Source organism: Bufo gargarizans, chromosome 4, assembly GCF_014858855.1.
Source record: "Bufo gargarizans isolate SCDJY-AF-19 chromosome 4, ASM1485885v1, whole genome shotgun sequence".
NCBI classification, from domain to species: Eukaryota; Metazoa; Chordata; class Amphibia; order Anura; family Bufonidae; genus Bufo; species Bufo gargarizans.
The window spans coordinates 152562375-152578082 of record NC_058083.1 but is presented as its reverse complement, the minus strand read 5'-3'; the positions used below and the strand labels follow the sequence as shown (position 1 = coordinate 152578082).

Genomic DNA, 15708 nt, shown 5'->3' with positions numbered 1-15708 from the left:
GATGAAAAAATGAATCCAGACAGCAAAGGAGGCAATATAGACAATCACTATACATTAGTAAGTGCCTTGTATTAACTTTCTCTACATGATGAATGCTATTTGCTGAAGTAAGGCCTCTTGCACACGACCGTATGGCTTTTTCAGTATTTTGCGGTCCGTTATAGCCCCTGATAGAACAGTACTATCCAGTACTAATAATAGGACATGTTCTACCTTTGAACAGAACGGAAATACGTAAACGGAAGGCATACGGAGTAAATTTTAAAGTTTTTTTGCGGATCCATTGAAATGAATGGTTCTGTATATGGTCCGTATATGGAACGCAAAAAACTGAAAAAAGAGGCCTAAGACTGAAGTAAAAATAGATAGGTGTACCGCCAATTCATATAATACTTTTTTATGCAGTGGTATGTACACGGGGCTGAGAGGGGACAATGATGTGATGCAGTGCAGCATCTACACCATATTACACTTTCTTTATACACCCCAGTTCAGATCGCCCCCATTGACGCACCATAACGTTCCGCTCCGCCGAGCTGTGAATGATAAATCACTGCAGTCGTCTAGTACAGTAGCTACATATGTAAGTGCGCAGAGCTTATTTATGGGATTCACCTTGCAGTAATCATTAACCCTAAGCTCTGATTTATTAGTAATACCCTGGTTTCCTTTAGCTCCATTCAATTATTATCAATCACAGTCACAGCAAATCAACTCCACATTACCCTAAACGTTTCATTTCCTAAGTCATCCTGGCCAGTTTTAGGGAAATGATGCCATGGGCCAAACATTTATAAATGGGTGTAAAATGAGAATTGTTTGCCTCGCTAACTTCAGCCAACTGCAATAAAACTCATTTTTAACATTTTTTGGCATTATCATACCCTCTTTTTCAACTGAGAATCAAAAAAGAGACGGTTCTTGTTCCATTTCAAGTAATAATCTGCAAACTGCAATTTTTTTTTTGCACATGGAAAATGTCATAATTGATTTCTATCGAAATAAATAAAAGTCAGAAGCAATTTCCCGGAGGGAGGACTAAAAAAATAGTTAATGACATTTTTAGTGCTGTACGGGTATATATGGATGACTAAGTAGTAAGCTAGTTAGTACTGCCTCCTGGGTCTGCATATAACCAGGGCAGCATCTGCAAGGAGTTGGTACATCATCATTTTGCATGCGCTTCCTCCAAATAATCCTCACTCTGAAAGTATTCATTGGCTTCCTTTGAAAATGACCCTCATCAATATGTGTTTTGTTGAGATAAGGAAAGTAGCGTGTGAGCCCCAGAAGGGACAGGTTCCAGTCTGAGTGAGTACCTTCTGTATACAGCGCTGCAGAATATGTTGGCACTACAAGTAAAAAACGGAAGCCGCCCATGTGCCTTCCGCAATTGTAAAAATGCCTATTCTTGTCCGCAAAACGGACAATAATAGGACATGTTATTTTTTTTTTGCGGGGCCACAGAACGGAGCAACGGATGCGGACAGCACACGGAGTACTGTCCGCATCTTTTGCGGCCCCATTGAAGTGAATGGTTCCGCATCCGAGCTGCAAAAACTGCGGCTCGGATGCAGGACCCAATAAACGGTTGTGTGCATGAGACCTTAGAATAAAGAAAACCTCTCACTCTATTTTAGTAAATACTGTGTCATTCCTCTATTATTCCTACTAACTCGTCATGTGTACATTGACAACTGGGTGGTATCAGTCAGTGCCTGCCCTATCCATGCTGACAGCGGCAGACTGTGTAGAGAGACACCTCACTGACAGGGGGGATGGTAATGCCGAGTTTCAATTTGTTCATAAATAGTTAGGAGGAATAACAAAGGGATGACACAACACAGAGTAATGGGAAAATATGTTGCATAGAAGCTATTTTATGGGGAATACAAGTCATTACTACAACAGACAGGTCCTCTTTTATCAACATTACCCATAGGGCAAATTACCAACCTCATGAAGGACCCGGATTCATTGTACCGTATTGTCTGTACATGGCTACAGAATAGGTTTGCCCTATATAAGAACAATATATTGTGGTCTTTATGTTACACAAAATGATATAGAGTATGGTGGATGAAAATAAGAGTATATTGATAATCTAATGCAATTACATGTTTAATGCCACAGACAACTTGAAAAAGTTATATGAGAACCTACACCATTGATCTATAACTATATATGAGTGAAAAGGCGTCACATATATTATTATCGGTATATCTATTTCATATCTAGTGTTCTCTTTTATATTTATCTCTTTTCTATCTCTTTTATGTCTACTTACTGTATCTGATTTATGTCTGTCTCTTATATATCTATCCATTGATCATACACAAGCATTCTTCTGAGGAGCACAACTTACCTATATTTCATGCCAGTTTGCTTGGCTGTGGATTCCTTCAGTGAGATATGGTGCTGGGGAGTGAAAGTTCCCAGACTCCTGGCAATGATGGCCACAGTGCGGAACCTTGCCCTGGCTGCATTGACCACATTTGGACCACTGGAGTTCTGCTTGCTGTGCCTATCGTCCCCATTCCTACTCTTGAGGTTGTGCTCTGTGCAGGCTATGGAGACTTGCATGGCTTCTGCTGGATACTCTGTGATCAAGCAGTCTGATGTTCAGAGGCTCATGGATACCTTCTACTGGGAGCTGCCAGAGATCAATGAGTGCAAGTGACAGGATTAGAGTTCAGGGGAGGGTGTCCTGTGTCCTTGGGATGCCACCAGTAAGCTTCTGAGAAGTCAGGAGACCACCAGGCAGTGAGGTCATAAGGTATTTCATTCCATCAAATCCTCCAGGACTTGCAAATTCAATCAAAAGAGTCTTGTGCCCTCATAATCACCCACTGTTCACTCTTCTGTCCTGGTGCAGTCTTAGAAACAAATCAGTGCAGGTGCATCTCACAATGTGAAGTCTTCTGCTCTCTAAAGACCATCAGCTGATGAACAGACACTATCCTCCAGACCTGGAAGAACCTTTAATCACATCAGGCTCCCTGAGGACAGGAGATCTCCAGCTAGTTGAGGAGTGTGATGGTGTGAGATGTGACAGGCAGGAGCCTTCCTTTCATGTGCTGCTGAGTGTGAAGCTAGCCCAGGCTCTGCTCTGCTCCAGCATGCAGCGTCTGGAGTGAGAGGCAGATGGTGGGAATGGCTCTTTAAGAAGTGAGGAGTGTGCTGTATTTCTTAGCAGCACATCATAAGGGAAATGTGGAGGTTGCAAGCATTTACAGCACCACTAATTAGAGAAGACTAGGAATGCTGCTCAGGCTTCAGGCTGCATTACTGTATTCTTTGGTTGCCCAAAACTTATCTACACCCCAAATATGAAAACCTCATGTTAGTAGTAGCCTGTAACAAGCAGCTCTCTGGAGTTGATAATCATGTCAGCAGTGAGAGGGTGAACATCTCTGCATCCTCTTAAAGGGAACCTGTCACCGGGATTTTGGGTACAGAGCTGGGGACATGGGTTGCTAGATCGCCCCTAGCACATCCACAATACCCAGTCCCCATAGCTCTGTGTGCTTTTGTTGTGTCAAAAAAGCGATTTGATACATATGCAAATTAACCTGAGATGAGTCCTGTTCCTGAGATGAGTCCAGCGCGAAGGAGCCCAGCACCGCCCCGCATCTTCCGGATCTCCTCCTTGCTCCCCGACGTCATAAAGCTAGAGCGCCGTAATTTCGCTATGTGCGAGCTAGCACATGCGCAGTGTCATCATAGTGTTACTTCCTTGTGCTGGCATCAGCCTCAGGGAACGAACTGCGCATGTGCTAGCTTGCGCATTGCAAGATTACGTCTCTCTAGCTTTCTGACGTCGGGGAGCAAGGAGGATATTCTGAGGATGCGGGGCGGTGCTGGGCTCCTTCACGCTGGACTCATCTCAGGGACAGGACTCATCTAAGGTTAATTTGCATATGTATCAAATTTTACACAATAAAAGCACACAGAGCTATGGGGACTGGGTATTGCGGATGTGCTAGCGGCCATCTAGCAACCCATGTCCTCAGCTCTATACCCAAAATCCCGGTGACAGGTTCCCTTTAAGTACATGATGTGCACAGCACATAAGGACAGGGTGATACGGAGCAGAACATCATCTGCCCATTGTCACACACTGGGGGGATGCAGGACCCGTGTCAGCTCTTCCCTACAATACACAAGAACCACTCTTGGTTTTAGTAACACTGCAGAATCCAAACAGCATAGCTCAATGCACAGAGGCTAGAAGTCTACAGTATGTGCCAAGGTTTGAGCAGAAATGTCAGTGCAATGTACTGTAGTGATTTATATGCTTTACAGAGAAGTGAATTACTTTAAGCCTCCAAAAACTCACACTGCACCAGAAGCAGATTCTGTTATATAGAAGAACAACATCTCACATGCAGCAGCGCAGCACGACCACCCCCACACGACCACCCCCACACGACCACCCCCACACGCTCAGTTATAACTATTAGTCCCTGTATACCATTCACTTACAAGCAAATACAGGTGAGATGGAAAAAAATCCATATATGTGTACATTGTAAGTATTATTTAGAGCAGGGATGCCCAACCTGCGGCTCTCCAGCTGTTGCAAAACTACAGCTCCCAGCATGCCAGGACAGCCTGCAGCTATCCGCCTACAGCAGGGCATGATAGGAGTTGTAGTTTTATAACAGCTGGAGGGCCGCAGGTTGATCATGCCTGATTTAGAGCAATCACCATGAGGAGGCTCCATAGGGACACACATGAGACAGAAGTTTCATTGAATTGATCCTAAACAAAAGGATTCATCCTGGGCCAGCATCCCCGAGTACTGCACAATTAAAGAAATATATGACTGTGCACAGAAACTGCAGCAAATCTCAGATATTTAGAGCATTTTATTAGAACAGATGTTATATAACATGTACAGAATATAATTACAAAAGATGCACCATCCATGAGGCTAGATGAGGCACCTTCAGGACAGGCTGGTGCAGGGGGTCAGCATTTTGTCAAATATTCAGTTCCTCCGTCCATTTTTTGATCTGTAATCAGAGGGTCACGGCAAATACAAGACTGCTGGTCTGCAGATGGCGTAAGGAGTTTTTATGGAAATTGTTATATTTTCTTAGTAAACATAACTGAAGTGGGATATGAAGGCTAGGGCTACAGACATTTAGTTGGCCATATTTTCCATTAGGTTTCAGTGACACTGCCATGGTGATGTAATGTTATGTGGCCTTGGTAACTGATGGGTGCCATGGGGCATTAAGTTATTATAGACAAAACCTCACTGCGAGTCATTGGATATTCGGGCCAAGTGATATTATGCCACCATGGGCACAACACCAGTGAGACCTAGTACATACTGACCAACAGGGACTAGCAGCAGGGAACAATTCCAAAGATAAGTAATATATAAAAAATTTGTTTGTGTCATTTTCTTTTTATTTCTGGGAAGGAAAACCCAGTTTATAAACTTCTTACCATATAATAAATAATGACACAAGAATAGTATAAAATCTACTTATTCATACGATTTTCAAGTTATTTTCCAATGGGGAAAACTCAACTGCTGAAATATTCCATCCTGTAATCGAATAAATTAATGGTGAGTACATATTCATTTTCAAAGCCTGATTCAATTCAATTTTGTAAAGGAGGCATCAGACAAGTGTGTGTTCCTCTGCCGCAATCAGTGCCTCAAATATTGCCTGCTATAATCAGTGCCACAAAACACTACAAACAATAGCTAGCGTCCCCACACAAACACATTTTGCTGTACTTGCTATACAGCAGCACATACCTGTCACATCCAGGGGCTCCCAGGTGACGTCTCCTCTAATGTAGATCTTCTGTCATCATCTTCTCCATTTGGTCCATACAATTTCTTTCAGCCGCCTTGTCTCTGCAGAGTGTGACACACAGACATCTTAGCTTCCTCACATTTCTATCATCATCCCCCGACCTGGAGTCCCCACAGTGTTATCCTGCTGCTCGCTGTGCCCCCCAATACCCCCAAATATTATCCTGAAGAAAAATGAATGCCCCCATAGTAATAGTGCTCCTCATAGTCCCACCAATAGTAATTCCCTTCTAGAATGCCCTCATTAGCAATACTGCCCCCTACAGTGCCCGAACAGTGATAATGCTCCCAAGAATGCCCCCATTAGTAATACTGCCCCCTACAGTGCCCGAACAGTGATAATGCTCCCCAAGAATGCCCCTATTAGTAATACTGCCCCCTACAGTGCCCCCAAATGTGATAATGCTCCCCAAGAGTTCTCCATTAGTCGAAGTGCCCTCCAGTATTAATAATACCCTCACAGAGCCCCCCAGTTAAAAATAAGCCCCCCTATTGTTCCCCCAGTGGTAATAAAGCTTTCTACAGACCCCTCAGTAGTAATAAGGCCCCCCATAGTGCTCTTAGTAGAAATAGGGCGGAACTAAAAGTCCCTCCTATAGAGCCCCCAGTAGTAATAAGAACGCCTATAATGTCCCCTGGATTTGCAGTGCCCCCTGTAGTTATATTCCTCCCTTCACCATACAGTCCCAAGTAAATAACATCACACCATCTCTCCCGCCCCCCCCAAAATGCAGTCCTATGTAAATAACATCACTCCCCTCCCTTCAGCACCTCCAACATACAGTCCCATTTAAATAACACAATTTTCCTCCCTCCACCATAGAGTCCCATGTAAATAACATCACACCATCTCTCCAGCCCCCTCCAATATACAGTCCCATGTAAATAACATCACCTTCTTCCCAGCCGCCTCCAACATGCAATCCCATGTAAACATCACCCACTCAACATTCAGTCCCATGTAAATAACATCATTCTCTCCCACGAGCCACATTCAACATACAGTCCCATGTAAATAACATTGCCCCCCTCAACATTCAGTCCCATGTAAATAACATCACTCCCTTTCTCAGACCCCTGTAAGATTCAGTCCCATGTAAATAACATCACTCTCTCCCACAACCACCATCAACATACAGTCCCATGTAAATAACATCACTGCCCCCCCAGCCTCCACCGACATACCGTCCCTTGTAAATAACACTCCCTCTTACAGCCGCTTTCAACATACAGTCCCATGTAAATATCATCACTCTGCCCAAGTCCCCTCCAACATACCGTCCCATGTAAATAACATCACTCCCTCCCACAGCCACCTTCAACATATAGTCCCATGTAAATAACATCACACCCTCCCCAGCCCCCTTCTACTTACAGTCCCATGTAAATAACATCACTCCCTCCTACAATCTCCATCAACATACAGTCCTATGTAAACATCACCCCCTCCCCCAGCCCCCTCCAACATACAGTTCCATGTAAATAACATCCCTCCCTACAGCCCTAACATAAAGTCCCAGTTAAATAACCACAACTCCCAGCATTGCTCCGCCTCTCCCTTCACTTACCTCTCCTCATGTACAGACCTCACCACAGTTTCCTTCCCATGACTTGTTCATCACTGGGGTCCTCTCCTGCGCTGGTCACATGATGGTGACATCATCGCAGGTCCTTCTCAACCACTGCTTGTTTTGCTGGTCACATGACCTGTGATGTCACCACAGGTCCTTCAGCTCTTCCAGTGCATTAGATTCAATTGTATTGCCATCTTTAGGAGGGCAATACAGTTGTATCTAGCAGGCAGGCAGGACATTCGGGGCATGGGACAAAACATTAGGGGCCCAGGCTCCGAATGTTTTAACCTATCAATGCCCTTGGTCTGTGCCCTCATAATAAACCTCTGTAAAAGTACAAGCTTGGAGGTATTGATATGTCCAGTGATCTTAAAGGCATACACATACCATAGAGACACATCGTGGGGCTGCTATAGGACCCCTGAAGAGAGGAAGTGTATTAGTACTTATTCAGGTATCCTGACTTCTCAGGCCCAAATAACAGTGGTTTTGTTGAGTTAACCCACAGATGATGGAAAGGAGATTGAGAAAAAATCGCAAACTCATCCTATCCTTGTGTTTGAGAGTGTGGTAGTGTAAACCAGTACCAAAAGATGAGCTCCACTTTAATCTTTAAACGCTTGCTGTGACACATCTGAGAGATACTGTATATTCCTAGTAAGCACATCAAGTCCTTATACTTTTGGCATCTAATTTATTGGAACACAATGAAAGATTATCTAAAACCAAAGTACAATCAGGGGACATCAAATGTGATACAATCCATCATATCTTATCATTGCAGCTACAGTATCTGGTATTGGAATCTTTTTATGTAAAAACAGCCGGTGCTCGACCCCAGGAAGCACTTCTCCTTTCTCTGCCACAGCTCCAGCACCATCCTTAACAATGCCTGGCTAGTTTATAGCAATTCCCACCCATCAGACGTTTGGTTGGATACTGCAACAGGCAGGGGCGGACTAGGAACTTAAAGTGGCCCTGGAAAAAAACCTAAACGTGGCCCCAATGTTGTAGGTGGGCCCAAAGTGATAGAAGGCAGGGAAAACACAAGTAGATGGGTTCATACAAGTTGGCAGGGTCAGTACTACCATAGTGCAGCACAGAATATCATACCAGAAGCTGTCCCTTTGAGGTGGCCATCAATAACTACCACGTGTCCTCTTCCAGTTGTTTATGGATATGGAGCAGGGGGCTTAGGAGGTGAGATGAAGGCCACAACACCAAGGCAGCATGACCTTCAGCATGCTGCCTGGACTTCCTCTAATAATGACCAGTATAGTTCCCTCAGTAGTATGCACACAGCCAGTGGCAGTGGGGAGGGCTCTGGTGGCCCTGTGGGAATAGGCCCACCTGGAAATTTCCTCATAGGGTCTATGAACAATCTACCCCTGACAATAGGAAGTGTTGCGTACAGGATGTAATAAACCAGAGTCATTTGTTTACATGGTGAAAACGAGCCAGGAGGATCCAAATTTGAAAAAGAATATAGATAGATCTACATCTACTAATTATCTACATCTACATCTACTAATTATCTGTTGAAAGCCATAGTAATCCCGGAAAACCCCTTTAACCCTTTCTGAAATCAGTAGAATTCCAGTCTTTAAAAATGGCATCCTCTCACAGGCGCAACAAGTGCCAGAGCTGTCGGGTTTCTGCTGTTTTAAAGCAAGTTGTGACCATGGCATCTGATGTGGCTTTCCCAGGAGCTCTGAGCTTCTAGGTCCTGACCGGCTCCCTTGTGTAGTGATCAGGGAAGCCGTTGGTTGTCTCTGAAAATTCTGGTCTCTCTGAAGAAACCATGGCTTTTAGAGTTGTAGTTCCTGCAGGTGGAACAAGAACATAGCAAATCTGCAATGAACTGCAATAACAATGTATTGTAGAAGCAATCTAATGATTGCTTATTATATTATTATAGTCATAAAATAAAACTATTAACCTATATGACAAAAGGTGTAATCGAAAGAAAAAAATCCAAAGGCCCGATTCACAATTTTTTCTTTGCTTCGCCTCCCATAAATAAAAAAAGTGATCAAAATACACACTCCAAAATGGTATCAATAAAAACTACAGATCTTCCCACCAAAAATGAGCCACCCCACAAACAGTTCAGGGCGGTCAGAATATGACAATGAAAAGAAAATATTATTTTTTTTCCAAATTTTTTTCAGTATTAAAACACAAGAAAAACTGTATACATGCGGTATATTTGTAATTGTACTGACCCAGAAAATGAACGGCATGGGTCAGTTTTACCACATAGGGAGCACTGTCAAAACAAAACCCATAAAACTGTGGCATAATAGCTTTTTTTTTTTTGTTCTAACTCAAATCCATTTGGAATTTTTCCAGCTTCTTACTACATTGTATGCAATATTAAATGGTGCAGTTAGAAAGTACAACTTATCCTGCAAAAAACAAACCCTTATATGTCTATGTGAATGGAAAAATAAAAAAATGTATGGCTCTGAGAGGGCTGGGAGTAAAAAAATGAAAACACAAAAACGGAAAATCGCAGGGTGCTGAAAGGGTTAATGTTCCCATTTCCACCAACTAGACTAATAGATTTATTCATCATGTACTTTTCAGTGTTTTTCCTACGTTTGTCCACTGCCTCTTTTATTATGTCAGAGATCTCCACATCCACTGCTTCAATTGATAATCTTTAGACTGGCAGCTCAGGGGGCGTGTCCTTTCTGCTACAGCTCTCTGCCTGTAACTTCCACAGCTTCTTAAAGAATATATGTCTGGTGGAAGTTGAAGGTTTAAACTGAGCACATCCGACCAGCTCAGTAAGATGGACAAAAAATAAGGAAAAGAACAAACACCAGGTGGCGCTATACAGAAACATTTTGTTGAATAACTCAGAGGCTATGCAAAATTTTTAATTCCATGCAATTACAAAAGTATTCAGATCCAGATGCTGGGTTGAAAAATTAGAATGTGCGTGTTTTGTGGCACACCCCTTTAATGTATTTGTGCTCACAGAAGGCAAATCCTACAAAATTATTGAGGATCAGCCACCACTTGAAAAAAAAAAGTAAAACCAAATAAAATATGTGATTTTTTCATTCTAAATATTTTTTTTCTTGCAGTTGTAACCTAGGCTAAGAAATCTTAACCTATTATTATGTTTGATCAAAAAGAAAACCAGGCCCAAACACAAAACATGTATAACATTTGAGGACATAGATCTACCAGGCCTTAACAAAACCCTCAGCCTCATAAAAGTGTCATAACATGATTGGGCTGACATTGAAGGTCCCAGGGGGTTACTTCTCAATGTATTACTTGGGCAGAAAGGCTTTTACGGCCCATTTTTACAATGCATCTAAGCGTATCTTAAATTATAAAACAAAATGAAAAGTGCTCTTTACGTATAAAGGCATCTTTGAGTGTGGAGACGCAGCAGCCAACAAATCACTTAGTCAATGGATCAGAGAAAGCAACTGTTAACATGGAACACGCTTAGGGGGATCTGGTTTTGTGCCAACGTCTTTGAAAAACTCTTCTTAAATCCTTAAATGCCATGGGGGACACAGGATCATTGCCAAACTGTGCACTTGTTCTAGCAGTGAAGATGTTAATCCGCTAATGCTTATCCCTGTAAATGGAGCACTGGCTCTCCAAGGTACTGAAATAAGATAACAGTTGGTGCTAAGAGCTCTTAGCCTTGATCATTTTATACGAAAAAGCTACATGCTAATTAAGCAGGAAAATTAGTTAGTAACAGTTTAATAGGAATACAAAGCTTGGAATTTCTGACTATTCCTTAAAAAGAAGTACTTGCATTTTACATTTGTTGTAATAGAAATTTAAAGCATGGCAGAATGCAGCTTGTATATTGTGAAAGGACAGGCTTTTTCTATAGATACTCCAAGCTGAATGAGGCTGCCTCATGGATGGTGCAGAAGTCTCATGAAAAGACCACAACTCACTAATAGGATACATGTGCCTTTGGACCAGGTTGGACCAGGTAAAGCTTTCCTTGTTGTCAGTGATGGGAAATTCCTACCATTCTGTTGTTTTCTGATGAAGTCTTCCTGACTTGATACTCTTCTGTTTGCCAGAAGCTTTCCTGATGTTTCAATGCCAGGCTGGCTTGACATTCCAACACTGTGCCTGACCAATGCTTGCATGTTATTCACTGGCTTAAAGGGGGATTACTATGGTTTTTAACAGATATGCTCATGTACTGTAGTTGCTTACCTTGTGTACTGTACCCCTGCAGGACAGATTCTAACAGAAGGTGGCCATAGCACTTGTCTTTAGGGCATTTGCTGGGTGCATGTGGGTGTTTGACCCTTTCCACCCAATGGTCTGTTTCTTCAGAGTAATAAAGGTTTTTTGACAGCACACCAATAGGATTTTAATATGCTTTAATACTTTTCAGCTGTTTATACAATAGGCATTAGAACGGTGTCAGAATAGGGTACTTGCAAATTGTTCTTGTTGTGCAATATCTCTGTATGGATCAGTCGGGGTTAATGATTCTGACTCTGCTCATGTAGGAAGTCAGGTGTTGGACTTAGATCTACACCTAGCCAAGTCAGTTTTTCTTTGTTAGCTGAGCAATTGAGAGAGATCTACATGTACTCACTGCTCAGAGTACTATGTCTGAGCTTCTGAGAACCTACATCTCCGAGGGATACAGACAGAGAAAAACCTTCTCTACTTCACAGTGCTCCAGTAAAATAGAAAGGAAAGAGCTAGAAGTTCCAGAATCTGCTTGGTCAAGCATTGGAGTCCGTCAGTAAGGTATTTGCTGTTTCAGGCTGATAGAGACTTTACTGCAGTGAGAGGGACATTGCTAAGACGCTCTTCACACTTGGACATAGCCCGGCCCACCATATCTTAATCCTGTACTCCTTAGCTGGGAATTACAGCCACCACTGCAAGAACAGTATTGCCAGCCTTAGATTCTGCAGAGAGATACTTTGGAGAGAGAGAATGAAGGTGTACTACAATTCCTATCCTTTCCTATAACCATACATTGCTATCTGGGAAGACTTCCACTGAGTATTGTCTGGAACTGTGTTTTGATACTGTTGGATGTACTACAACTCTCATTATGCACTATAGTAAAGAGATACATTTGTCTTCTACTACTGGTCTGGTGACTCCAGCACCATTCGCCGGCCACTGTACCTACATCTCCTGCCTTGCACCCACACAAAATGTTAGCATCAAGGACAGCCCAACCACCATCAGGCAGGAGCCCCCACATCAGGGTGTGCCCCAAAAGAAGAAAGGGTGCACCCTTCCATTACTGTCCTGGCCCTGGGGAGCATTTGTGTGGGGACTGCTACTGTGAATGAATATTGCAGCCAGAGCCATTACCACTCCTATCCTCCGCTCCTTTCTGCTGGAGGTTGCGGACTCTCCTCACCCATTTTCACCATGTACACAGATCACTTCAGTTGGTTTATATCCCATACGTAGCACTTCCCAAGATGCACTTCTCCATTATCTGCCACAACTCCAACACTGCCCAAAACAATGCCCAGCTAGTTTATAGCTCCTCCCATCCATTTATATAGACACTCCCCAATCACTGCCCCTAACATCTCCCAGCTAGTTTATAGCTCCTCCCCCCAGCTAGTTACACAGACACTCCCCTATCACTGCCACTGTTGCTGCTTGGACACACTCATGGACATAATCTCACAGGAAGTAAGAAAGCACTGCATGGACATGGTCATGTGACCACAACCCAGTACGGAAGATAGAAGCAAAAAGGGAAATAAATACAGTATATTACAAAATTACAGCTACTTCGCTAAATGATTATTTTATAGCATGTTACTGCAAACTGGAAAATCCCTTTATTCTTGATGCTGAATTGACCCATGTCATTTTATCAATATGCTTCTTCGGGCAAGCCATGCCAATTTGTCATTGGTATCACAGAATGCCTGGCTGTCTTCAAACCCCTATGACACATTAGCTACTGCGCATGCGCCGGCCAACACCGCAAAACCTGCGGAAAGGAGGCGGACCAGAGGCGCAGTAGCTACAGTGATGCAGTGCCCACAATGGGCATCGCAGTGTGCATGCCCCAGCCCAATGAGGGATCTCGCTGGCAGAGAAGGAGGACGCAAGGGAAGAGAGTGCGGCCAGAGGCTGAGGCTGGGATATGAGCAAAAGAGGCAGAGCAGCCTGGGCTCCGACGAAGTGAACGCCGCCCCTGGGCACTTGGGAGCCCTCATTTACATACGAATAAAACTCAGTTTTTGCCTCGGGTGAACTTCACAAGAACACAACAAAGGTACCATGTGAATCATCTACAGTTATGGTACAGTGCTATGTAAGCGGCCTATAATGTCAAAATGTGGTGACAGACTCCCTTTAGTATTACAATCTTTGACACAAACAATAGATAATCCATTTTTTTTTCATCAGAACAAATAATTTCTATTTTGCCTCCATAATAAAAGATTTGAAGGAAAGAATTGACATATAATAGTCTACAAATGGGATAGAGATTGAGTCACTTTATTAGACTAACCAAGATAATCAATAAAAAAGACAGTCCCTTTCCAGAGTTACAATTGTCATAGCAACACATTGAGTTTAATGTATTGGAGCTACTCGGGTCTAAATTAGAAGGTAGCGGAGAGATTAGAAGTGCGTTGCCTCTAGAGCTGGCAGCATAGGTTCAAATATATCCAGCGTAACATCTGCATGACTTTCTTTTTTAAATCAATTTGTATAAATTCTCCACTTTCCTCCCACATGCAAAAAAATAATAAAAAAAATGTTAGTTGGCTTCCTATGTATGGAATGGGATAATACACTGTGAGCCCCAGCAGGAATGTCAGCGCTTTCTCTGTACACTGCTGCAGAATATGTAGACAGCAGATAAGGAAAAGAACATCCACCTTTATACAACGCTTCCATAGTTTGGACAGGTAACCAATAAATGTGATGTGAATATTCCATCTCGGCAAAAATGGGATTGATTAAAAATAGAATAGGAGTATTATAGATGCTTCATGCTGGCAGCGGGTTCTTAGCGTTTCTTTGCCAAAAGTGCAAAAAGGTCAAAGCAATTTGTTCTTAATTGAAAAGTGCCTTTATCTGCAAGACAGTAATTTACGCAGTATGTCAGGCCAGGGATAGTCCTTGTGCCCTTTCAATAAGTGTTATCATTTATCCTACAATTATTGGTGTGACAAGCAATAATGACAATGTCTTCTAACGATGTCAAGAATCCTTCTAAAGTAGCACATTAACTGTGAGAGTAGTAAGACGGTGAAGTAACTCATCTATCAGTCTTTCTTACCCCCTGTAAAATAACGATATCACTTGAAAGTTATGTTCACATTGACACTTCCTATTTCTGTTGTTCTTCTCCTTTATAGGAGCGGAACAAAGAAAATAATAGCAGCGTTGTTTCCATCACGGACTAATAAAGGGTTCACTTGGATTTCCGTCAGGAAGCCCCTCATTTTATAAGACAAAATAGAGCTCCATTCGCATACATGCAGTGGTGTCACTAAGGTATTTGGCACCTGGTGTGGGCCCTTTCTCTGGCATCCCCCCCAGTACTTAAAAAGATGTGTACCCCCTCACAGTAGTATAGCCCTCATTGTATAACCTTTACAGTAGTTATACCCATATGGTGCCCTCTGATAGTGATGAGTGGCATAGGCAATATTCGTTTTTGCAATATTTCGTGAATTTTTTGCATAATATTCACAATAAATTAGCGAATTCTAGATTTCATGATCTCCAGTCATTATTTTCGCGATTGTGCAAATCGTCACTAATGATTTGCATATTTTTTGCGCAATACATGCAACTTCACATTTTAGCAGGTCTGACTACATATTACTGATTGGTGCACTAAGTATTGTTGTGACATCACAGCGCTATGTCTGTAGCATGTCTGTATGGACAGCAGAACCTGTCACACTACCTAACACCCTGCACTGGAACCTGTCAGCTCCCTTATATCAGGATATAACCTACACTGACTATCTCCCACTAACTATCTGTAATATATATATGAGCTATCTAACTATCTAATGTAATTGGATAAGGAATAGGATCCAGATGAAAGCACAGAGCACAGTAATGACACTGCGCTCTCTCAGAACTGCAAAAAACTGCAGAAAATGGCTGCTGGGGAGGTTCTTATACAGTAAGGGGAAGGCAACTTTCCTATTGGTTGCTAGGGATGTTGCTAAGCTATGACAAAGACATTGCAGCCTTCTCATTGGCCCACAAGCAAGAAGGGAGGTTACTGATGAAAATAAAAATCTCGAAGTGCTGATATTTGGGATAAAAATT

General features: G+C 42.6%; 1 protein-coding gene across 2 annotated transcripts in view; it reads right to left on the bottom strand.

Moving 5' to 3' along the window:
* Nucleotides 1-15708, bottom strand: part of KCNAB1 (potassium voltage-gated channel subfamily A regulatory beta subunit 1) — a 368816-nt gene that overhangs the window by 183947 nt on the left and 169161 nt on the right. The window contains exon 1 of one of the 2 annotated variants that reach the window (XM_044291953.1): nt 2366-3086. The exons of the other annotated variant lie outside the window; for it this stretch is intronic. Within the exon in view, the coding sequence (XP_044147888.1) occupies nt 2366-2583 (218 nt within the window). The 5' untranslated portion in view covers nt 2584-3086. Of the gene's footprint in view, nt 1-2365; nt 3087-15708 lie in introns of those variants that run through there. 2 annotated transcript variants of the gene reach the window in all.